This window comes from Schistocerca americana, chromosome 4, assembly GCF_021461395.2.
Source record: "Schistocerca americana isolate TAMUIC-IGC-003095 chromosome 4, iqSchAmer2.1, whole genome shotgun sequence".
Classification (NCBI taxonomy): Eukaryota; Metazoa; Arthropoda; class Insecta; order Orthoptera; family Acrididae; genus Schistocerca; species Schistocerca americana.
The window spans coordinates 204,674,740-204,700,793 of NC_060122.1; the positions used below are offsets into that span (position 1 = coordinate 204,674,740).

General features: G+C 44.2%; 1 protein-coding gene across 1 annotated transcript in view; it reads left to right on the top strand.

Annotated features, from left to right (window-relative positions):
* The window catches only part of LOC124613352 (neurotrimin-like), a 351,927-nt gene that overhangs the window by 302,516 nt on the left and 23,357 nt on the right, over nt 1-26,054 (top strand). The window contains exon 7 of the mRNA XM_047142049.1: nt 3,823-3,945. Within this exon, the coding sequence (XP_046998005.1) occupies nt 3,823-3,945 (123 nt within the window). The remainder of the gene's footprint in view (nt 1-3,822; nt 3,946-26,054) is intronic.

A 26,054-nucleotide genomic window follows, 5' to 3' on the forward strand; every position in this document is an offset into this window, starting at 1 on the left:
GAGGGAAGAGCAATTTGATAAATTACAAATGAGGTCATCATTTATAGATTTACTCGTTTACCATCTGGGCTCACATGCAGCCCATTTCTCCTGTCTGCAACATTGCATGATTTGGCTACAAGGTTTAAAGGCATTTATCCTATTGCAGCAGAACTTATAGATAAAAGTACTGTCATAAAGGACTTTGCCGCCAGCTGCGAGGACGATAATATGGTCACTATCTGTATCCTATCAGGTGACGGGTCTGTTGCAACAAATAAAACTTCCGGTGACAAAATGGGCTACAAATTCTAATATACTAAAGGGCAATGGAAGGGCGGTCAGTTAAAGAACATACCACAATCTTAGGCATCGGCTGAGATATGGAATCAGTTTCAATCCTCTTCAATCACCGTCTCATTACCAATAAATAACAAGATGAACTCGCAACTAAACGTCAGATACTGCACTCGACTGCGAAATTTTATGATCCTCTTTGGATCTTTCACCAATATCCATAAGAGGAAAAAACTTTTGAGATACATGGTGTAGAAGGTATACATTCGAACGAGATCTTGCGTCCAGACTTAGCCCACCGATGGAAGGTTTGGACATCACAGCTCGCTCATAAGTAACCATTCAGAGAACCCAATTGGATAGGTTTTCGCAGTTAAAAACCGCAAATTTCACAAATTCATGTTTTTTGTGATGCCTCAGAAATATCATGCGGAGCAGTTCTGTACATTCTAACACCAAAAATGCATTTGTCCGTTGTGAGTAAAAACAAAGTTTGTCCTATGAAAAGGGTAACGCTTCCGTAACTTTAATTACTAGCTGTCCTACTGTATTCACAACTTCTGAGATATTCCTACCAAGCTTTCGGATTTGACACCGCAAACACAATAATATTGAGCGTTTCCATGATGGCACTTGGCTGGATACGAAGCGATCCAAATCGCTGGAATACGTTTGTTGATAATAGAGTAACTGAAATTCATGAAATTATAACGCTATCGCAGTGGAAATACTGCCCTACGACAGACACTCCGGCAGATTTTCTATCATGTGGAAATTCGATAGAGAGATTACAATATTCCATGCACGGATCCTCGTGACTAACTGAAACCTGAAACTTGGCCTCAACAACAAAACTCTTGTGATCCATTACAAGATACACGAAAGACATACGTACAAACAAGCATTAGCTATTAATGCATGGGTGTGACCCATTGACGCATCAAAATATAGTTCTTTCTGAAAACTTTTGCAAATAATGGCATGGATTCTCCGTTTCATCCAAAACAGTGCATGTCCAGAAAAGATAAAGGGTCAATTCACTGCCCACGAACTAGAATCAGCAAAACAAAGCTGGATAGTAATGGCCCAGCATGAAATCTTTCCAGCAGACCACCATCCGCGTCAAAACAAGACAGTTTCCAGCGAAATCAAAGATACACTATATGATCAAAAGTATCCGAATACCTGGCTGAAAAGACTTACACGTTCGTGGCGCCCTCCGTCGGTAATGCTGGAATTGAATATGGTGTTGGCCAACCCTTAGCCTTGATGACAGCTTCCACTCTCGCAGGCAAACGTTCAGTCAGATGCTGGAAGGTTTCTTGGGAAATGGCAGCCGATTCTTCAACGGAGTTCTCCACTGAGGAGAGGTATCCATGTCGGTCGGTGAGGCTGGCACGAAGTCGGTGTTCCAAAACATCCCAGAGGTGTTCCATAGGATACAGATTTGGACTCTCTGCAGGCCACTCCGTTACAGGGATGTTGTCGTGTAACACCACCACCACAGGCTGTGCATTATGAACAGGTGCTCGATCGTGTTGAAAGATGCAACCGCCATCCCCGAATCGTTCTTCGACAGTGGGAAGCAAAAGGTGCTTAAAACATCAAAGTAGGCCTGTTCTGAGATAACAAGGGCTGCAAGCCCGTTTCATGAAAAGCACGACCACACCATAACACCACCGTCTCCGAATTTTACTGTTGGCATTACACACTCTGTCAGATGATGTTCACCGGACATTCGCCATACCCACATCCTGCCATCGGATCGCCACATTGTGAACCTGATTCATCACTCCACACAACGTTTTTCAACTGTTCGATCGTCCAATGTTTACGCCTATTTACACCAAGCGAGACGCCGTTTGGCATTTACCGATGTGATGTGTGGCTTATGACCAGCCGCTCGAGCATGAAATCCAAGTTTTCTCATCTTTCTCCTGACTTTCATACTACTTGAAGTGGATCCTGATGTAGTTTGGAATTCCTGTATGACGGTCTGGATAGATGTCTGCCTATTACACGTTACGATCCCCTTCAACTGTCGGTGGTCTTTGTCAGAGGAGGTCGTCCTGCACGCTTCTGTGCTGTACGTGTCCCTTCACGTTTCCACTATCACATCGGAAACAGTGGACCAAGGGACGTTCAGGGGTGTGGAAATATCACGCATAGACGTATGACACAAGTGACACCCAATCACCTGACCACGCTCGAAGTCCGTGAGTTCCGCGGAGCGTCCCATTCTGCTCTCTCACCATTTCTAATGACTGCTGAGATGGAGTACCTGGCAGTAGGTGGCAGCACAATGCACCTAATATGAAAAAAGTAGGTTTTTGGGGGTGTCCGGATACTTTTGATCACATAATGTAGATACTGTAGTTACAACCCGTTTCCTCAGAATGTACACATATGACATTGAGGACAACCTCACTTTGCGGACTTGAATCTACTGGAAAAGAATGTACTACTCCTACAACGTTCTCATTCATTTACAAAGTTACTTATTCAACAAACGCACTTTCGCTTACACCATCTAGTAATTTCTGTTGTATTAGCAGAATTACGGAATGAATATAGGATTCTAAGGGGAAGACAAACTGTAACAGAAGACATACACAAGTATCTCCCTTGTAAGATACCCAGAAGTGCCCGTATTTCTATATCTGTCTCCATTATCGTTCTCTGAACAGATGTCATACACAAACAATCAAATAATGTGTACAAGAAGCTGTAAATATTGCACTGTCTCAGATTACCTTTACGGAGTAACGGTCAAAGATTGTAGTACAACAAACAATCGACAGCGCTGTTTACGCTCCAATATGTAACGTTAAACCTATCACTACTCACTATCCTTGCACGTAACATTCCGTATTTGTTAATGAGTATGAGATCAAAAGCGAGTCCATTGATATCACCTGCCAGGATAAAGGTACAAGTCAAATGTGAGCGATGAAGTAACATAACAGGCTGCCCTGCTATTGGCTGTCTCTGCTCTTTCCTCATCTAGAGGACGTCATACAATCTGACGTCGTTACCTTCTTTCCTTTTCCGTCTAGCGACTGGTTCCTTCACCACCAGTCAAAGCCCTCCATTTTACGTATCGTATAATAACTGACAGGACAACATATATCGTTCTTACAGCTTTATTTAGTTAATAGTCAGAGATATAATCAAAGATTAATACACTGCAAAGAGAGCACTACTTAACCTTCAACATATTATACGTAACCCGTCATTCTCTATAGACTACTCTTGTTTTTTAACAGAATTTTGAACATCTTGTACCGTTTTACAAACTCGACAAATTCTATGAATATGTCTTGTTACATTAACAAAGCTGAACAGATGGTACAATGCAGTTTCATAGTCCCACACATTTAATCAGCTCTTGTATCCCGCAAGCCGTCTGTGAAGTAAATGTTATTAATTTGTGTTGTTTTCTTCACGGTATTTAAGTAATAAGTATTAAGGAAGATAGATAAATATATGGTCTAGGATGGTAAAGTCGTGCGACGCTTCACAGAAATGTCTGGTGCGCTGTTCCAGACAAGAAGCAGAAGCCTTCGCTCCGCGAACCTGGCGGTTCTCCAACGGATGACGCGGAGCTGCAGTACAACGAAGTGTCGCGGGCTGCGGCCGATCCACACAGCGCGCCGCCCAAGCAGCGAGGTAGGCACACACATGCCTTCTTGTTCACTGCCAGACTGACTGCATCACTAGAAGACTCTGGCTTTACTATTGTCGGAAGTCAACGCAGAGACTCGTGACATACACTACTGGCCATTAAAATTGTTACACCACGAAGATGACGTGCTACAGACGCGAAATTTAACCGACAGGAAGAATATGCTGTGGTAGGCAAATCGTTAGCTTTTCAGAGCATTCACACAAGGTTGGCGCCGGTGGCGACACCTACAACGTGCTGACATGAGGAAAGTTTCCAACCGATTTCTCATACACAAACAGCAGTTGACAGGCGTGGCCTGGTGAAACGTTGTTGTGATGCCTCGTGTAAGGAGGAGAAATTCATACCATCACGTTTCCGACTTTGATAAAGGTCGGATTGTAGCCTATCGCGAATGCCGTTTATCGTATGGCGGCATTGCTGCTCGCGTTGGTCGAGATCCAATGACTGTTAGCAGAATATGGAATCGGTGGGTTCAGGAGCGTAATACGGAACGCCGTGCTGGATCCCAACGGCCTCGTATCACTAGCAGTCGAAATTACAGGCATCTTATCCGCATGGCTGTAACGGATCGTGCAGCCACGTCTCGATCCCTGATTCAACAGATGGGGACGTTTGGAAGACAGCAACCATCTGCACGAACAGTTCGACGACGTTTGCAGCAGCTTGGACCATCAGGTTGGAGACCATGGCTGCGATTACCTTTGACACCGCATCACAGACAGGAGCGCCTGCAATGGTGCACTCAACGACGAACCTCGGTGCACGAATGGAAAAACTTCATTTTTTCAGATGAATCCAGGCTCTGTGTACAGCATCATGAAGGTCGCATCCATTTGGCGACAACACGGGGAACGCCCATTGAAAGCGTGTATTCGTCATCGCCATACTGGAGTATCACCCTGCATGATGGTATGGGGTGCCATTGGTTACACGTGTCAGTCACCTCTTGTTCGCATTGACGGCACTTTGATCAGTGGACATTACATTTCAGATGTGTTACGACCTGTGACTCTACCCTTCATTCAATTCCTGCGGAACACTACATTTTAGCAGGATAATGCACGACCGCATGTTGCAGGTCCTGTACGGGTCTTTATGGATGCAGAAAATGTTCGACTGCTGCCCTGGCCAGAACATTCTCCAGATATCTCACCAATTGAAAACGTCTGGTCAATGGTGGCCAGGCAATTGGCTTGTCACAGTACGCCAGTCACTACTCTTGATGAACTGTGGTATCATGTTGAAGCTGCATGGGCAGCTGTACCTGTACACACCATCCAAGCTCTGTTTGACTCAATGCCAAGGTGCATCAATGCCGTTATTATGGCCAGAGGTGGTTGCTCGGTGTACTGATTTCTCAGGATCTATACACCCAAATTGCGTGAAAATGTAATGACATGTCAGTTTTACTGTAATATACTTTTACAATGAATACCCGTTTATCATCTGCATTTCTTCTTGGTGTAGCAATTTTACTGGCCAGTAGTGTATGTATGAAGCAGTTTTATGTTTATGTGTGCATGTCCAGGATCTCCTCCTAAACTCTTGAAATGTTTTCAGTCAAATTGGGCACAGAAGTAGCAGGCCTCACAAACATCAGCACTGTGGGATTTATAAACTCCTAGCTCCAATAGGAGAGCAGATATGCGCAAAAATCTCTTTTCCCCAGCCCCAGGCATCTAGGCTACCCTGCATGTAATAACAGTACAGGCCTGCCAGATCATCTTGCACTTGCAAACTACATCCTCAAGTATTTGCTGTATGTATTCCAATCTCTTTCTTCCTCTACAGTTTTTGCTCTCTACAGCTCCATCTAGTACCATGGAAGTCATTCCATGATGTCTTAACAGATGTCCTATCATCCTGTTCCATTTCTTTGTCAGTGTTTTCCACGTATTCCTTTCGTCTCCGATTCTGTACGGAACCTCTTCATTCCTTACCATATCAGTCCACATAATTTTCAACATTCGTCTCTAGCACCACATCTCAAATGCTTCGATTCTCTTCTGTTCCAGTTTTCCCAAAGTCCGTGTTTCACTACTATAATATGCTGTGTTCCAAACGTACGTTCTCATAAATTTCTTCCTCAAATTAAGGCCTATGTTTGATACAAGTACATTGCTCTTCCCCAGGAAAGCCCTTTTTGCTACTGCTATTCTGCTTATGATGTCCTTCTTGCTCCATCCGTCACTGGTTATTTTGCTGCCGAGGTAAATAATTACTTAACTTCTTCTTCTTTGTGACCATCTGTCATGACGTTAAGCTTCTTGCTGTTCTCATTTCTGATACTTCTCATTGCTTTCGTCTTTTTTCGATTCACTCTCAGTCCATATTCTATACTCATTAGACTTTTTATTCCATTCAGCAGATCATGTAAATCTTCTTCACTTTCACTCAGGACAGCAATGTCATCAGCGAGTTGTATCACTGATAAAATTTCATCTAGAATTGATATAATTTCACCTTTCTTTTATTGCCGTCATTCCTTCTTCAATGTACAAATTGAGCATTGGGGGCGAAAGACTACATCCTTGTCTTACACCCTTTTTAATCTGAGCACCTCGTTCTTAGACGTCCACTCTTATTATTCCCTCTTGGTTCTTGTGCATATTACCCATCTCTTTCTATAGCTTACCCCTACTTTTCTCAGAATTTCGAACATCTTTCAACATTTTACATTGTAGAACACTTTTTCCAAGTACACTGGTCCTAGAAACTTGTCTTGGTAATTCATTAGTCTTGCTTCCGTTATCAACCGGAACGTCAGAATTGCCTCTCCAGTGCCTTTACCTTTCCATCTAACATGTCCTCAATTTTCTTTTCCAATCTTCTGTATACTGCTCTTGTCAGCAACTTGGATGCATAACCTATTAAACTGAATGTGCGACAATTCTCGCACCTGTCAGCTCTTGCAGTCGTCGGAAGTGTGTGGATGATATTTTTCCGAATGTCAGACTCATACATTCTATACATCAGCGTGAATAGTCGTCTTGTTACCACTTCACCCAATGACTTTAGAAATTCTGATGGAATGTCATCTATACCTTCTTCCTTATTTGATCCTAAGTCCTCCAAAGCTCTCTTAAATTCCGATTCTAATGCTGCATCCCCTACATCCTCTTAATCGACTCCTGTTTCTTCATCTGTCACAATAGACAAATCTACCCCTCATCGAGGCCTTCGGTGTATTCTTTCCACCTATCCGCTCTCTCCTCTGCATTTAACAATGGAATCACAATTGCATTCTTAATGTTACCACCCTTGTTTTTAAGTTCACCGAAGATTGTTTTGACTTTCCTATATACTAAGTCAGCCCTTCTGACAATCACTTCCTTTTCGATTTCTTCACATTTTTCATACAGCCATTTCGTCTTAGCTTCCCTGCACTCCCTATTTATTTCATTCCTCAGAATCTTGTAGTCCTATATCCTTGAGTTTTGTACTTCCTTCTTTCATTGGTCAACTGAAGTATTTCTTCTGTCACTCATTGTTTCTTTGCAGTTGCCTTCTTTGTACCAATGTTTTTCTTTCCAGCTCCTACGATTGTTCTTCTTGGAGATGTCCATTCCTCTTCAATTGTAGTGCCTACTGAGCTATTCCTTACTGCTGTATTTGTATCCTTAGAGAACGTCAAGCGTTTCTCGACATTCCTTAGTCCTTGGGTATTGCACATCTTTGCATTTTTATTGTTCCTGACTAATCTCTTAAACTTCAGCTTACTCTTCCTCACTAATACATTGTGATCTGAGTCTATATCTGCACTCCTGGGTACGCCTTACAATCCAGTATCTGATTTCGGAATCTCTGTCTGACTATGATGTAATCTAACAGAAATCTACCTGTGTCACCCACCCTTTTCCAAGTATACCTCCTCCTCTTGTGATTCTTGAATAGAGTATTCTCTATTACTAGCTGAAACTTATCACAAAACTCATTTAGTCTTTCTCCCATATCATTCCTTGTCCGAAGCCCATATTCTCCTGTAACCTTTTCTTCTACTCCTTCCCCTCCAACTGCATTCCAGTCCCCATTCTATTAGATTTTCATCTCGCTTTACGTACTGTATTACCCGTTCAATATCCTCAAATACTTTCTCCATCTCTTCATCTTTAGCTATTAACTTCGGCATATATACTTAAACTATAGTTTTCGGTGTTGGTTTCCTGTCGATTCTGATAAGAACAACCCTATCACTGAACTGCGCACAGTAACACACCCCCTGCCCTACCTCCCTATTCATAACGAATCTTACTCCTGTAACTCATTTTCTACTGCTGTTGATGTTACCCTATACTCATCTGACCAGAAATCATTATCTTCCTTCCATTTCACTTCACTGACCCCTTTTATATCTAGAGTGAGCCTTTACAATTCGCTTTTCAGATTTTCTAATTTCTCTATCACGTTCAAGCTTCCGACATTCCACGCCCCGACTCGTAGAACGTTATCCTTCCATTGGTTATTCAATTTTTTCCTCATGGTCACCTCCACCTTGGCAGTCTCCTCCCCTCTGGGAGAATGTGGGAATTTTTTGCCAATAGAGAGTTCATCATGACACTTTTCCAATTACGGGCCACATGTCTTGTGGATACATGTTATGTGTCTTTAATGCAATGGTTTCCATTGCCTTCTCCATCCTCATTCCGTTGATCATTGCTGATTCTTCCGCCATTAGAGGCAGTTTCCTTCTCCGAGAACAAGAGAGTGCCTTGAAACTCTGTCCCCTCCTCCGCCACATGGGGCATGACTGAGGACAGGTTAAGGTGGGTAGAGGACAGGACAGACAGCGAGGTGTAAAGTGGTAGTGTGCCGGTGAAAGCGGAAAATGGGGAGGCAGAGGCGGAAAGTGAGAGGGGAAGACTACCTATGTGAAGACAAAAATAGTTTAACAACATTTTGTGTAGATACTAAAGTGATTCCTTATATTCTCGTCATGTGCTTTGACCATCCTGTGCAGCAAAAGAAGGATAACCTGAAATGAGGCAATATTCATTAGGCTTGTTGGTTTGCTGTTCAAATAAAAAATTTAAATAAGCTCTTACTTTGTTCATGATGAAAAGGCTGTCTTCTCGTTGTGTGTTTTGCTACCTCAATTGCTACGACTCCTAGGTTCTTGCTAGTCATTGTTTACAACCAAGCGAAGGGCACTTAAAAAACGCCATGAACTTTACTGTGCAGCAGAAACAAGATGTCGGTCGAAACAAAGCTTGTTTAGATTTAACCATCGATGTGTCGATTCTGGTGTTATCTGTCACTTTCTTTGTGTTCTGCATACCTTGCTGACGCACCTCTGACGCAGTGCGACGAAATATATTATCACATTGAGAAAGACCGTGACAATTTAATGTTAATAACAACAACATAGAGATTATTTTTAAGAATTAAAAAGATTTGATATTGGAACACACTCTGTGCATATTCTTAATCGTTATATGTTTTCCATCTGAATAGTACTGAATTGATGTTGGTGATGAAACGTGAGTACTTGAAATCTCCAATTTCGTTTAGGATCTTGTTTCTCCACTTTTTGTCATGAACGAAGATTTTCATTTCCACCAAGATGTCCTTTGTTCAGCTCTTCTCTGAAGTGTTCAGTACTTGAATATTGTCATCTATTGCAACAATGTCCCCTGTTTCGTCTATATGGTTCAGCATCGCTGATTTGTTAGCTTTATCAAAGTGTGATGCAGGCAATATGTTCTCTAAAACGGGTTTTAATGTTTTACTTGTTGCAATGAGTGCATTTCGCTTTATAAATTCGTAATTTGTTCAGTTTGTCAGCTGTTTGTGAGACGTCATGCATCAGTTTCTTCTTAACTCGTTGGAGGTGCGAAGCGCAAAAGTGATTCTGTTATCTTCCTTTTGGTTGTTCCTTCTGAAAGGGTCCTAAATAAGCATGGGAAATGTGTCAAGTAAAAGGTCTGGTGTGTCTTGTAGGTACGTGGACACGCACGTAGAACAAAAATAAGCATAAACTGAGATGTACTGGTAACGCAAAAAACGACTTCTGCAAGACTAATGCCAAATACGATAGTTCCTGAAAAGTACGAAAATATTCTATATATTAGGCTGAAAAGTGCTAAAAAATATAAATAGCAGTAGCACAATGGCTTCAGAATGCCAGACGTTCAACTGAAGAAATAATTTACGTCATCAAAATTGGTGCATGTTAGTAGTGTGAATAAAGTTGCTGGTTACAAATTTCATAGAATAAATGCCGTAAAATTTTCTTTTCAAATTCTTGCTGCTAAAATAAGCGTGCGTATAAATTCGTTCATAATCGCAGCCGTATTCTTCGAGCTAGAACTTACCTTATTGGTATTTCGATCATTCAATCAGCGTATGACGGGAGGCCCCATTTGGGGAAGTTCGGCCGCCAAGTGCAAGTCTTATTTCATTTGACGCCACACTGGGCGACTTGCGCGCCAGTAATGAGGATGAAATGTTGATAAGGACAACACAACACCCAGTCCAAGAGCCGAGAAAATCTTCAACCCGGCTGGGAATCGAACCCGGGCCCGCTCGCATGGGAGGCAAGCAAGCACCACCCAGCTAAGCAGGCGGTCAATTTCTCATTACTGCTATATGATGGGAATTGAAATTCAGTACTATCATTTAGGTGTTGCATAGCAACAAAAGACGTAAAAAAATGGACAAAGTCAGTGTATCAGTGTCAAATCCGTGTGTAACGTCGCAGTCCGGGAAACCAAAATCGTATAAAAAGTAATTTATGTGATGGTAGAATCTGCTTGTTGTATTTACATAGCGCAACATAATTGATCCAGCTTTGTGTTTGACTTGGCATAATATTTTTGAGATAAATGTAGATGTGATTAGTTTTGGAAAGCGATGTTTTCAAATAAATATGCTTGACAGTTTGGTGCTGGTGGTACTGAATCCCAGTTATTTTATTGTTGACTGATTCGCTGCTGATGACTTGGCGGTTGATTTCATAGGATCTGCCCACTGCTGCTAAATCATATGGGCAATGCGAGTAAAAGGAGGTAATTTTGGCGTCAGTGGGCTTGAAATATGCGGAGCAGAGTTTCATTTTGGTCGGCGTTGCGCTACATTGCTTTTAAGTAAGCTGTGACTTTGCTTTGAAGCAAGCTGTGACTTGCCGTTGTGCGGCCGACGGTATTGTTGACAGCGCCGCTGCATGTTTCAATGACGGCTTGTCACTTACCTGTTGCAGATATCACACTTTGTCTGTAAGAGGCCTCTATGCTTCCGATAGGCTGTACTACCCTCTGTACTTGGCCTTGACTAATTTGTAACATTTGAGAAATCACATCGCTATTAGAGCTGCTTTCAGTTTCTATAGGATAACTGTGCACAGTCGGTATATCGGAATCTGTAAGATGGTTTTCTCTTTTTTTTTTGTTCTTTTTTTTTATGGAATGTGAGGTTTGCGACGGGGCAACGTCTGTAACGGGTTCCAAGGAATTGTTTGCAATGACCTTAATATTTGTATCTACCTATTTGAGACGGCTATGAGCCGTTCCTGTGTATGATTTAGGCTTGTCACGCATGCTGGAAAATTGTTCATTGAGCTGAGTAGTCTGTTCATTCAACTGAGTCTTCGTGTAATCTAGTGGTCTTCGTATGTTTACAAGCTGTTCTTCCATTTTATTAAATCGTTCATTGAACAAAGTATTCAGTTTAACCTTCATTTACATGAGATTTTGAAGCATCACTTCCGTATTACTTTGAACTGATATGTCAGATGTCACCTGTGTTGTGCTTTGTGATGTGGAGACACCATCAACAACCATGGATGTCTCATTTGTATCATTATCTGCATAATTACCGTTTACGGAATCTGACAGATTTTTAAAAAAAGATTGAGTACTTTGCACTACTGTGTTCTCTGACATACTACTACATTTTGATTGACTAAACTGGAATTGGGAAGTTCATTGATCTGATTCGATAAAGAATCGTCTTCTGACACCTGCATCTTAGCAATATCTATCTCAGCGTCGTCCACTATACCGGAATCGACAGTCAGAGCAGGTGGGATATTAGTTGAACTCATACTGTCAGGAAACTGTGCATTATTTTGGGAAATTGAACTCATGTTCCCTGTAGTGCTTTGCAACACTGTTATCAATAATCGGAAACTCATCCATTTAAGTATATTTAATTCTGAGATTACGCGCCGGAACCTTGACACTTTTGAGCGGCATCGAAAATCACATACAGGGTGCAAATCCAAAGACAAAAAAATATTGATAAATCAAGTCAATAGAAAACAAGGCGGAGCATTAGAATGCCGATGAACTGTGGAAAATTTTTGTAGAAGTTAGTAAACTGCGGTGCGCCAAAAAAATCTAACTGCTATTATCGCTACAGACTGGTTGAAAGAACCGAATACATCTACCTGACTATTTTAATATCAGAGATCTCACAAAGCGAACGACTGGCGGTGCTGTCGCCAAGTGTAACGCACTTTTAAGAAAGAAAACCTTACGATTACGTTGAATGAACGTCTACATAATAAATAAATAACTTTCTTTAGCTAATTTTTTGAATGAATGTCTGAACTGTGGAATTGATACAAAACTGGAGTTATCGTTTAGCGTGTTGGAACTGCAAGTGGTTTGCTTACTCTGTGTTGTTGTTAGCAAGACTTCATCTGAACTGACTGTGCAATGCAACTCCCAAGACCAATAAAGAGATATAATCACTACAAAATAAATCCAGCCCCTTAGGCACTGAATCCTCTGGCCCTAATCAAAACTGATAACTTTGGTCCTTGTGCACGTAACAATCAATTAATTTGTCTTATCTCTAAAGCAGCAACGGTGGAACACAATATTTTCTAGTCTCTCATGAAAAAATATGTTAGGTACAAGCTCAGCAGTGTGCAATGCTGGCGGTAATAATCAGAAATGTACGTGAAATTCTTTTGCCTGATAAATGAGAACATTTATCAAAAATCCAACTTATTTGAAAAATTTATGACCTGGACCGGGAGGCAGTACTGATTATGGTGAATTACTAACTCTGAGTTTTTTTTTCTAGCAAAATTATATTGCAAGTTAAGCTTGTGTTTTTGAAAATATCTGACAACTGAACTTACGTTACTGACAACTGATTCACAAACAGTGAGATTTACACAGCACGTATCATCCAACCTCACTAAACCAACATAAAGACAAATCATCAAATCACATATAGCTCTGTTAACAAATCATAGAAACATTACAAAAAGGAAATGTCTAACTAGCCTTTTTATCCAATCAGTTTACGTACATTCAGAGGTTATTACTCAACAATTACAAATTATCATCCAACTCATCTGTACTAACGCACCTGCAAAACAAAAATCATAATTATTTAACACCTTTACCTTGATTGCATGAAGACTTCTGCTTCCATGTTCAACAATAATGACATACCTACATTAATCTACACACCACAAAAACTGCCTACTCCAACGTCTTTCGTTCACAGACAGCTACCTACAACTGTGCGCCCAGCGCTCTCTTACTGCAACACTACAATCTCAGACCAGAAACAGTATATTTGGCTCTGCGGTCGTACACAGTCAGCGATCCACATTATAAAGCCTATTAGAGACATACATCGTTTATAATATACTAGTTTCGGTTTAGTTTACATTAGTATTCTTATCATATTCTGGTGCCACATACAAGTGTGCCCTAGTAGACTCCTTTCAATGGCACAGGTAACAGCTATGGTTTTGAAGAGAGAGTGAGAATAAAATGTTCAGCAGGAGTATTTTAGAGGGGTTGAGGCGGAACAGGAATATTCTTGTGGTGGCCAATAGCAACTCTGCGTCGGGCCATAGGGAACAGTGAGTGATGTTAAAGCAGTAAAAATTCATTACAATCGAAGTGATAGTAATGTGAACTACTTTGTGTTGGTGGCTACTGATATGCGCATAACTAACATTCATACCGTATCAAAGAAGTCGATTGTGACAAACGTATCTAAACTCATGCTCATAAATTAAGGATAATTGCAGAATGCGGTACCACACAACGTGGCACTACACAAAACTGGAGCTAATAGCATAGGGACATAGGGAACACAGATCTGTGACAAGTTGAGAAAACCGTGCCGAAACACATGTACTACAAAACGCCACTGTTTCCTGCGCATGTACCCCGACATCAATATGGGCTATGATCACCGTGCACACGTACACAGGCCGCACAACGGGTTGGCATACTCTTGATCAGGTGGTCGAGTAGCTGCTGGGGTATAACCTCTCGTTCTTGCACCAGTGCCTGTCGGAGCTCCTGAAGTGTGCTAGGGGTTTGAAGACGTGCAGCGATATGTCGACCGAGAGCAGCCCAGACGTGTTAGATGCGGTTTAGGTCTGGAGAACAGGCAGGCCCCTCCACTCGCCTGATATCTTCTGCTTCAGTGTACTCCTCTACAATGGCATCTGGGGGAGGGGGGGGGGTGGGAGGGCGTGCGTTATCATCCATCAGGAGGAAGGTGGGACCCACTGCACCCCTGAAAATGCGGACATACTGGTGCAAAATGACATCTCGATACACCTGACCTGTTACAGTTCCTCTGTAAAAGACATGCAGGGGTGTACGTGCACCAATCATAATCCCACTCCACACCATTAAACCACGACCTCCATAAAGGTCCCTTTCAAGGGCATTAAGGGGTTGGTGTCTGGTTCCTGGTTCACGCCAGATGAAAACCGGGCGAGAATCACTGTTCAGACTATACCTGGGCTCGTCCATGAGCATAAACCGGGACCACTGTTCCAATGACCATGTACTGTGTTCTTGACAACCGGCTTTACGGGCTTCCCTGTGACCAGGGGTCAGTGGAAGGCACGCTGCAGATCACCGGGGGAATAAACCATGTCTGTTCAGTCGTCTGTAGACTGTGTGTCTGGAGACAACTGTTCCAGTGGCTGCGGTAAGGTCCAGATCAAGGCTACCTACAGTACTCCGTGGCCGTGGCCGTGGCCGTCTGCGAGCACTGATGGTGAGATATCGGTCTTCTTGTGGTGTTGTACACTGTGGACGTCCCGTACTGTAGCGCCTGGACACGTTTCCTGTCTGCTGGAATCGTTGCCATAATCCTGAGATCACACTTTGTGGCACACGGAGGGCCCTTGCTACGACCTGCTGTGTTTGACCAGCCTCCAGTCGCCATAGTAGCCTACCCCTCATAACGTCATCAATAGGTGTTCTTTGAGCCATTTACAACACACAGTCACCATCTGCACGTCTGACACGTCTGCACACTTTCTCGCTGCACCATACCCTGACATGCACCAACACACCTCTGCGTATGTGGACTGCTGACAGCGCTACCGTGCGACGCCGCAGGTCAAATCAACCGCTTAGTCATACCCCGAGTTGATCTGAACCTGCAAACTGCCCACCAGAGCGTTGTTTCACCATGTATTTGCGAGCATGAGTGTAGAAAGATTACAGACCAATGCTTTGCATAAAATGTAACAAAATCAGTTAAAAGAGGGTAAAGCCACAATTTTAGTTATATTAATATACGTATCTGGTGGTGCAAACGCAAATAGCCACCACTGAGTTGTTGTAATTTCCATAATTATGCATCGCCAGCAGTGCTAAAACAAATAAAAATAGATTTTGATTTAAAGCACAATAGTTAAAGCACTTTTTCAACTCAGCAATTTAGGAGCTTATACAGGATAAGATGTCCTCACGTGCGAACTGATGTAAGAGTGCATACAAAATTACTAAAACTCTCTAGGGCCACCTGTCCACCACCAGCAATGGAGGGTGAAGCTTTGCCAACGATAGCCACTCGTGCTGGAGAAACGTCGATAAAATCATGAAACGAACGTCATCCGAAGAACACGGGCACTAGCTAACAGGAAATTTGTCAATAATGGCGCATCTTATTACAGCACTAATTGATGTAAAAGATAAACAACTGACTCTACATTAAAGTTTAAAAATTGACAATTGAGTACAAAGAAAACAAAGGACAGAACTCACAATTGGGATGTTATGGAAAAGGACATCTACGTTTAGCATCAATTACACTACTGGCCATTAAAATTGCTACACCAAGAAGAAATGCAGATGATAAACGGCTATTCATTGGACAAATATATTATACTAGAAATGACATGTGATTACATTTTCACGCAATTTGGGTGCGTACATCTTGAGAAATCAGTACCCAGTACACCCACCTCTGGCCGTAATAACGGCCTTGATACACCTGGGCATTGGTCAAACAGAGCTTGGATGGCGTGTAGGGATACAGCTGCCCATACAGCTTCAACACAATATCACAGGTCATCAAGAGTAGTGACTGGCGTATTGTGACGAGCCAGTTGCTCGGCCACCATTGACCAGACGTTTTCACTTGATGAGAGATCTGGAGAATGTGCTGGCCAGGGCAGCAGTCGAACACTTTCTGTATCCAGAAAGGCCTGTACAGGACCTGCAACATGCGGTCGTGCATTATCCTGCTGAAATGTAGGGTTTCGCAGGGATCGAATGAAGGGTAGAGCCACCGGTCGTAACGCATCTGAAATGTAACGCCCACTGTTCTAAGTGCCGTCAATGCGAACAAGAGGTGACCGAGACGTGTAACCAATGGCACCCCATACCATCACGCTGGGTGATATGCAGTAGGGTGATGACGAATACACGCTTCCAATGTGCGTTCACTGCGATGTCGCCAAACACGGATGGGACCATCATGATGCTGTAAACAAAATCTGGATTCATCCTAAAAAATGACGTTTTGCCATTCGTGCACCCAGGTTCGTCGTTGAGTACACCATCGCAAGCGCTCCTGTCTTTGATGTAGCTTCAAGGGTAACCGCAGCCATGGTCTCCGAGCTGATAGTCCATGCTGCTGCAAACGTCGTCGAACTGCTCATGCAGATGGTTGTTGTCTTGCAAACGTCCCCATCTCTTGACTCAGAGATCGAGACGTGGCTGCACGATCTGTTTCAGCCATGCGGATAAGATGCCTGTCATCTCGACTGCTAGTGATACGAGGCCGTTGGGATCCAGCACGGCGTTCCGTATTACCCTCCTGAACCCACCGATTCAATATTCTGCTGACAGTCATTGGATATCGACCAACGCGAGGTAGCAATGTCGCCATACGATAAACGGCAATCGCGATAGGCTACAATCCGACCTTTATCAAAGTCGGAAACGTGATGTTACGCATTTCTCCTCCTTACACGAGGCATCACAACATCGTTTCAGCAGGCAACGCCTGTCAACTGCTGTTTGTGTATGAGAAATCGGTTCGAAACTTTCCTCATGTCAGCACGTTGTAGGCGTCGCCACAGGCGCCAACCTTGTGTGAATGCTCTGAAAAGCTAATGATTTGCCTACCACAGCATCTTCTTCCTGTCGGTTAAATTTCGCGTCTGTAGCACGTCATCTTCGTGCTGTAGCAATTTAATGGCCAGTAGCGTACTTCGCGGTTATCTCCACCATTAATTAAAATTAATAACATGAGTGATTATTCGACCCGTTATCGTCACAAGAATAGAAACAGAATAAAGATGCTCGTGCTCCGCCTCTGAAGTTGCACGCTGGACAGATACTAGGAATCGCCGGACAGCTGCGGCGCTTGCAGTCTCCGCACTCCACCGTAGCAGATTCCGTTCCGAAAGAAAAATTTTAAGACCCAAAACACGAATACCCAAGTCACTTGCCGTCCCAGAACATGCCTCGTCCTCAGCTCCCATCTCCACTTGGAGTAGCGCTCGCGTCGCTCTCTCGTGGCTAATCGTTGAGCGGCCCCGAAACTCTCTACCAGTTGCTGCAAATTAGTATGAACTTTTGCCTCCCACCAAGGGGTTAAATGTAGACCAACCAGTCAGTATCTTCTACAAGAACCAGCGGCCGTCTGGTCTGATTCCCATATTGCGGCGGTTGTTTGCCCTGCTAATAAGATTTCAGGTAACAGGAACGGAAAATTTTAAGAACTGCGTGCCCACGGAAGACTCTGGGTCTCTGTTCCGCGGGGTATTCTCGAGACGATATTATTTTGACTACCAGGTGTACCGGTATTTGTTGTGAACGATCCTTATTTTTTCTTTTTTTTTTTGTTGGTTTGACATCTGTCAAAGATATTTAGTATACATCAAGTCATGGAACAAACAACATAATATGTTTTTATCGTGTTAACAACGTCGAATTTTGTACCAGAAAGTGATTATTTCCGGAAAGTATTTATTTTTTTGTTTCCATTTGTAAAAAAGTGCTGTAGAATCGTATCGAATGCTTGTCGAGGCATATGGTGATCATGCTCTATCAGAAGCAACATGCAAAATATGGTTTCAACGGTTTAGAAATAATGATTTTGATTTAAGAAATGAAGAACGTGGAAGACCACCAAAAACGTTCGAAGACGCCGAATTGAAAGCAATATTGGATGAAGATGATACTTTAAGTCAGAAGCAAATGGCAGCAACGGTAAATGTTGCACAACAAACAATTTCTGACTGTTCGAAAGCTACGGGAAAAATCCAAAAGTGTGGAAAATGGGTGCCACAGGAATTGAATGAAAGACAGATGGAAAACCGAAAAACCATTTGTCAAATTTTGCTTCAAGGACATGAAAGAAAATAAATTTTGCATCGAATTGTTACTGGCGATGAAAAATGGATTTATTTTAAGAATCCTAAACGGAAAAAATCATGGATTAATCCGGGACGGCCATCAACATCGACTGCAAAACCAGATCGATTCGGCAAGAAGACAATGCTCTGTGTTTGGTGGGATCAGAAAGGTGTGGTGTATCATGAGCCTATAAAACCCGGTGAAACTGTGAATACTAATCGCTACAGAAAACAAATTATCAATTTGAACTATGCATTGATCGGAAAAAGACCAGAATGGGCCAAAAGACATGGCAAAGTAATTTTTTTAAACGACAATGCACCTGCACACAAAGCAAAACTGGTTTAGGATACAATCAAAACACTTGGCTGGGAGCTGCTACCCCACCCACCGTATTCACCAGACTTGGCCTGTTCCGACTACCATTTGTTTTCATCAATGGGACACGCATAGGCTGAGGAACGCTTCGATTCCTACGAAGAAGTCGAAAATTGGGTGTCTGATTGGTTTGCTTCAAAACACGAACATTTCTACTGGCGTGGTGTCCACAAATTGCCAGAAAGGTGGTCAGTACTTTGAATATAATGTTTTTACTTTTCAATACAAAATTAGTGTTTCATTTTCACAAAAAACGCTCATTTCATACCGGTACACCTGGTAGAGGGTGGTGTCCCGCTCTCTTCCAGTAAATGTTTGTTTGCTCTTTAGGTCAGCTGTCACACACTCGACTTTCGCTCTGGCTAACCGGGATGGCTCGCCTCGCCCTACCCTCGTATTCGGGTACACTATTGTGCGAACCGCCTTTCGCCGAAATTGAGACCACAGATCCACTTTTGTTTCCGCTATAAGCGCCTTAGCCATGGTTCGATGAGCGCCAGATTCTTTGTGTCTCGCCCGGACGTCGTCTGCTGAAAGGATATTTTGAAGGCCTACCTGCGTCAGACCTATGAGAACGGCGACTTGACAGGCCGCCACAAGTAGCCCCAGAAATCATTCCCACACGCAGAAGTGTTAGACAGAAGAAAACGTAGCATTTAAAACATGTTAAAGAAAGTGCTAATCAAAATAAAACTAACTACAGCACTCATCGAATCTCATAACCACTCATGTTTCATATCCTAATTAAAATTGTAATGCGAGACTGAATTATTTATGTGTGATGTAGTTCTGCGTTGATTAAAAGATTCGAGGAAAAGGCCATGACGAGGCCGATGCCTTACACACGGTCACTTGTAAAATCAGATGAGCGGCGATATCTGACTTACCAACCGCATTGCTTCACTATAGACCAACGTGCACGCCGAAGCTAACCTCTAATCGTCTGCCGGACTTTCACGTAACACGAGTCACAGTCTGGACATTCTATATTTTACATTTCTGATCCCTGGTACACATTTATTTTTGCAACATTTTTCCTCGAGATGAAGCCCAGCTCTCATTTTTTAAAAATACTGGAGGAGTTCTGTCACTAATTTTCTCTTGTCAGCGTGTACCAATAAACTGATTGGCACTGCTGTCATCAGCATTAGAAACACTTGCCATTTGTCTTTTATTAACGATATTATTGTAGATGTTGATATAATTGTGTAATTGTGGACTTTCCCAAAATAATTGATTACGTTTACCTCGGATTCGTATTCCGTATTGGAGAGCGCCATGTTAATTAACCAGTAAAAGCAATTTGGAAAAATGCCTTCTTGTGAGCACAAGTAGTCCCAGTTTTCAAGAAGGGTCGTCGAGCAGATGCGCAAAACTATAGGTCTATATCTCTGATATCGATCTGTTGTAGAATTTTAGAACATGTTTTTTGCTCGTGTATCACGTCTTTTCTGGAAACCCAGAATCTACTCTGTAGGAATCAACATGGATTCCGGAAACAGCGATCGTGTGAGACCCAACTCGCTTTATTTGTTCATGAGACACAGAAAATATTAGATACAGGCTCCCAGGTAGATGCCATTTTCCTCGACTTCCGGAAGGCGTTCGATACAGTTCCGCACTGTCGCCTGATAAACATAGTAAGAGCCTAGGGAATAACAGACCAGCTTTGTGGCTGGATTGAAGAGTTTTTTCCAAACAGAACACAGCATGTAGCAGTTACTTCTGTAAAATATCTGGGAGTATGCGTACGGAATGATCTGAAGTGGAATGATCATATACACTCCTGGAAATGGAAAAAAGAACACATTGACACCGGTGTGTCAGACCCACCATACGTGCTCCGGACACTGCGAGAGGGCTGTACAAGCAATGATCACACGCACGGCACAGCGGACACACCAGGAACCGCGGTGTTGGACGTCGAATGGCGCTAGCTGCGCAGCATTTGTGCACCGCCGCCGTCAGTGTCAGCCAGTTTGCCGTGGCATACGGAGCTCCATCGCAGTCTTTAACACTGGTAGCATGCCGCGACAGCGTGGACGTGAACCGTATGTGCAGTTGACGCACTTTGAGCGAGGGCGTATAGTGGGCATGCGGGAGGCCGGGTGGACGTACCGCCGAATTGCTCAACACGTGGGGCGTGAGGTCTCCACAGTACATCGATGTTGTCGCCAGTGGTCGGCGGAAGGTGCACGTGCCCGTCAACCTGGGACCGGACCGCAGCGACGCACGGATGCACGCCAAGGCCGTAGGATCCTACGCAGTGCCGTAGGGGACCGCACCGCCACTTCCCAGCAAATTAGGGACACTGTTGCTCCTGGGGTATCGGCGAGGACCATTCGCAACCGTCTCCATGAAGCTGGGCTACGGTCCCGCACACCGTTAGGCCGTCTTCCGCTCACGCCCCAACATCGTGCAGCCCGCCTCCAGTGGTGTCGCGACAGGCGTGAATGGAGGGACGAATGGAGACGTGTCGTCTTCAGCGATGAAAGTCGCTTCTGCCTTGGTGCCAATGATGGTCGTATGCGTGTTTGGCGCCGTGCAGGTGAGCGCCACAATCAGGACTGCATACGACCGAGGCACACAGGGCCAACACCCGGCATCATGGTGTGGGGAGCGATCTCCTACACTGGCCGTACACCACTGGTGATCGTCGAGGGGACACTGAATAGTGCACGGTACATCCAAACCGTCATCGAACCCATCGTTCTACCATTCCTAGACCGGCAAGGGAACTTGCTGTTCCAACAGGACAATGCACGTCCGCATGTATCCCGTGCCACCCAACGTGCTCTAGAAGGTGTAAGTCAACTACCCTGGCCAGCAAGATCTCCGGATCTGCCCCCATTGAGCATGTTTGGGACTGGATGAAGCGTCGTCTCACGCGGTCTGCACGTCCAGCACGAACGCTGTTCCAACTGAGGCGCCAGGTGGAAATGGCATGGCAAGCCGTTCCACAGGACTACATCCAGCATCTCTACGATCGTCTCCATGGGAGAATAGCAGCCTGCATTGCTGCGAAAGGTGGATATACACTGTACTAGTGCCGACATTGTGCATGCTCTGTTGCCTGTGTCTATGTGCCTGTGGTTCTGTCAGTGTGATCATGTGATGTATCTGACCCCAGGAATGTGTCAATAAAGTTTCCCCTTCCTGGGACAATGAATTCACGGTGTTCTTATTTCAATTTCCAGGAGTGTAGAATTAATTGTTGGTAAGGCGGGTGCCAGGTTGAGATTCATTGGGAGAGTCGTTAGAAAATGTAGTCCATCAACAAAGGAGGTGGCCTACAAAACACTCGTTCGACCTATACTTGAGTATTGCTCATCAGTGTGGGATCCGTACCAGGTCGGATTGACAGAGGAGATAGAGAAGATCCAAAGAATAGCGGCGCGTTTCGTCACAGGGTTATTTGGTAAGGGTGATAGCGTTACGGAGATGTTTAGCAAACTCAAGTGGCAGACTCTGCAAGAGAGGCGTTCTGCATCGCGGTGTAGCTTGCTGTCCAGTTTTCGAGAGGGTGCGTTTCTGGATGAGGTATCGAATATATTGCTTCCTCCTACTTATACCTCCCGAAGAGATCATGAATGTAAAATCAGAGAGTTTCGAGCGCGCACGGAGGCTTTCCGGCAGTCGTTCTTCCCGCGCACCATACACGACTAGAACAGGAAAGGGAGGTAATGACAGTGGCACGTAAAGTGCCCTCCGCCACACATCGTTGGGTCGCTTGCGGAGTATAAATGTAGATGCAGATGTAGATGTTCATTCCAAATGGAATCAAATTTTGTGTTAATAGTAACGTATTGTGATTGCCAGGTTTGTTGATCTCTAGTTACCCTAATTCTGATGTGGCGATAATTGTTCACCACAACAGGAAGGTGTGGCGTCACACCTCACAACACAGTCCGTAATGGATCGTAAGCTAGTAGAAAACTGCGACGGAAAAATATTAGCTCTTGAGGTAGAGGGAGAGATCGTTCATTTTCCCTGAAACCACTATACGTAATCCGAAGAACGAACGCATATACTCCCCCTGGGGAACACAGTGGTTAGCGTGGAAAAAGAATCGCCTGGGAATCTCGTGGCGCCGGCCACTTAGGCTGGAGGTGTTGGAACGGCGCGCCGGCGTGCGGTCGGGGCTCCCCGGAGGATCCCCGGCGCCGATTGCGACGCGAGCGCCGTCGCACACCGAGTCCCCTGAGGGCCGCCAGCGGACGGCGGTTCGCGGAATCACTGCGCGGGCCGGAGGCTTAAGGCGTGTCGCGCTGCCTTACGCGGCTCCTCATTTCTCCTGGCTCACAAGCAGCGGGGTAAATCGCTACTAGAAACGGATTACGTGAACTTCGGAGAACAGCAATCCGCTGTATTCCAGCAGCTTCTCGCGTCAATACTGGGAAAAAAGTCTAGCACCAAAAGGTATTTACGAGGTGCAGGGTGACAATGATTGAACTACACTACTGGCCATTAAAATTGCTACACCACGAAGATGACGTGCTACAGACGTGAAATTTAACCGACAGGAAGAAGATGCTGTGATACGCAAATGATTAGCTTTTCAGAGCATTCACACAAGGTTGGCGCCGGTGGCGACACCTACAACGTGCTGACATGAGGAAAGTTTCCAACCGATTTCTCGTACACAAACAGCAGTTGACCGGTGTTGCCTGGTTAAACGTTGTTGTGGTACCTCGTCTAATGAGGAGAAATCCGGACCATCACGTTTCCGACTTTGATGAACGTCGGATTGCAGCCTATCGCGATTGCGGTTTATCGTATCGCGACATGACTGCTCGCGTTGGTAGAGATCCAATGACTGTTAGCAGAATATGGAATCGGTGGGTTCAGCAGGGTAATACGGAACGCCGTGCTGCATCCCAACGGCCACGTATCACTAGCAGTCGAAATGACAGGCATCTTATCATCATGGCTGTAACGGATCGTGCAGCCACGTCTCGATCCCTGAGTCAACAGATGGGGACGTTTGCATGACAACAACCATCTGGACGAACAGTTCGACGACGTTTGCAGCAGCATGGACTATCAGCTCGGAGACCATGGCTGCAGTTACCCTTGACGCTGCATCACAGGAAGGAGCGCCTGCGATGGTCTACTCAACAACGAACCTGGGCGCACGAATGGCAAAACGTCTTTTTTTTTATGAATCCAGGTTCTGTTTACAGCATCATGATGGTCGCACCCGTGTTTGGCGACATCGCAGTGAACGCACATTGGAAGCGTGTATTCGTCATCGCCATACTGGCGTATCACCCGGCGTGATGTTATGGGGTGCCATTGGTTACACGTCTCGGTCACCTCTTGTTCGCATTGACGGCACTTTGAACAGTGGACGTTACACTTCAGATGCGTTACGACCGGTGGCTCTACCCTTCATTTGATCCCTGCGAAACCCTACATTTCAGCAGGATAAACCACGACCGCATGTTGCAGGTGCTGTACGGCCATTTCTGGATACAGAAAATGTTCGATAGGTGCCCTGGCCAGCACATTCTCCAGATGTCTCACCAATTGAAAACATCTGGTCAATGGTGGCCGCACAACTCGCTTGTTTCAATACCCCAGTCACTACTCTTGATGAACTATGGTATCGTGTTGAAGCTGTACCTGTACCTGTACGCGCCATCCAAGCTCTGTTCGACTCAATGCCCAGGCGTATCACGGCCGTTATTAGGGCCAGAGGTGGTTGTTCTGGGTACTGATTTCTCAGGATCTATGCACCCAAACTGCCTGAAAATGTAATCACATATCAGTTCTAGTATAATATATTTGTCCAATGAATGGCCGTTTATCGTCTGAATTTCTTCTTGGTGTAGCAATTTTAATGGCCAGTAGTGTATATGAATTTAAAAAATCTTAAATTACTTACAAACTAGGGCTGCACACACTTTACTCAACATGTAAACGGCACTACAGATATTCAGGTTTAGGTTATGGCATGTTGATATACCTGCCGTCATTGGCAATGATGTGGCGCAGAGGAATAGCAAAATTCCGCATTAGCGCATTACCCGCTGATGTGTTGGAACATAGATGCTGTCGATGACCTGCTGAATGGCTGTTTTCAGCTCAGCAATGGTTTTGCGGTTATTGCTGAACACCTTGTCTTTAATATAGCTCCACAAAAAGGAGCCACAAGTGTTCAGAAGCGGAGAATATGGTGGCCAATCGAGGCCCATGCCAGTGCCCTCTGGGTACCCCAGAGCCATAATGCGGTCCCGAACGTGCTCCTCCAGGACATCAATCTCTCTCCTGCTTCGGTGGAATCGATCTCTGTCTTGCATGAACCACATCTTGTCGAAATCACGGTCACTTTGGATAATGGGGATGAAATCATCTCCCAAACCTTCACGCACCTTTCGGTAGTCACCGTGCCATCAAGGAATATTCACACCGATTATTTCATGACTGGACGTTTCACACCACACAGTCACCCTTTGAGTGTGAAGAGACTTCTCTATCGCAAATGCGGATTCTCACTCCCCCAAATTCACCGATTTTGCTGCTTGACAAATCCACCGGAATGATAGTGGGCTTCGTTGCTAAACCAAACCATCATGCGCATACTAATTCCCATCATGCCCCGCGGCCAACTGTGCAATTTGAATGTCCTAACGCTAACCGTTCAGAAGTTATGACTTTTTTATTTCATGTAGTTCAAAAACTGTCACCATTTACCTGTCCTAATAAGTAAATGAATTCAGCATTCAATATAATTATTTTTGATAACATGGCCTGGCTGTACCTAAAAGATAGTTAAAATTAATGTTTAACAAAGTTTACAAATTTCATCGTCACCTGTGATTACAGTTCATTGTTAAATGTGTTGTGACTTGGCAAGACAGCCAAGCCACTCGGAGGTAGCCGAAAGGCACGCATTTAAGCTCACGCAGCCTGGCGTGAGGTCTGAAACATGACAATGTCTTGAGAATTGCAAATAAAGTACGAAGATCTTGGAATACTTAACTTTAATCCATAATTGGAGTACATCGCTCTTGTTGAGACATCAATAATAATCTCAATATAAACTGGTAATGGCGCCTTGCTAGGTCGTAGCAAATGACGTAGCTGAAGGCTATGCTAACTATCGTCTCGGCAAATGAGAGCGT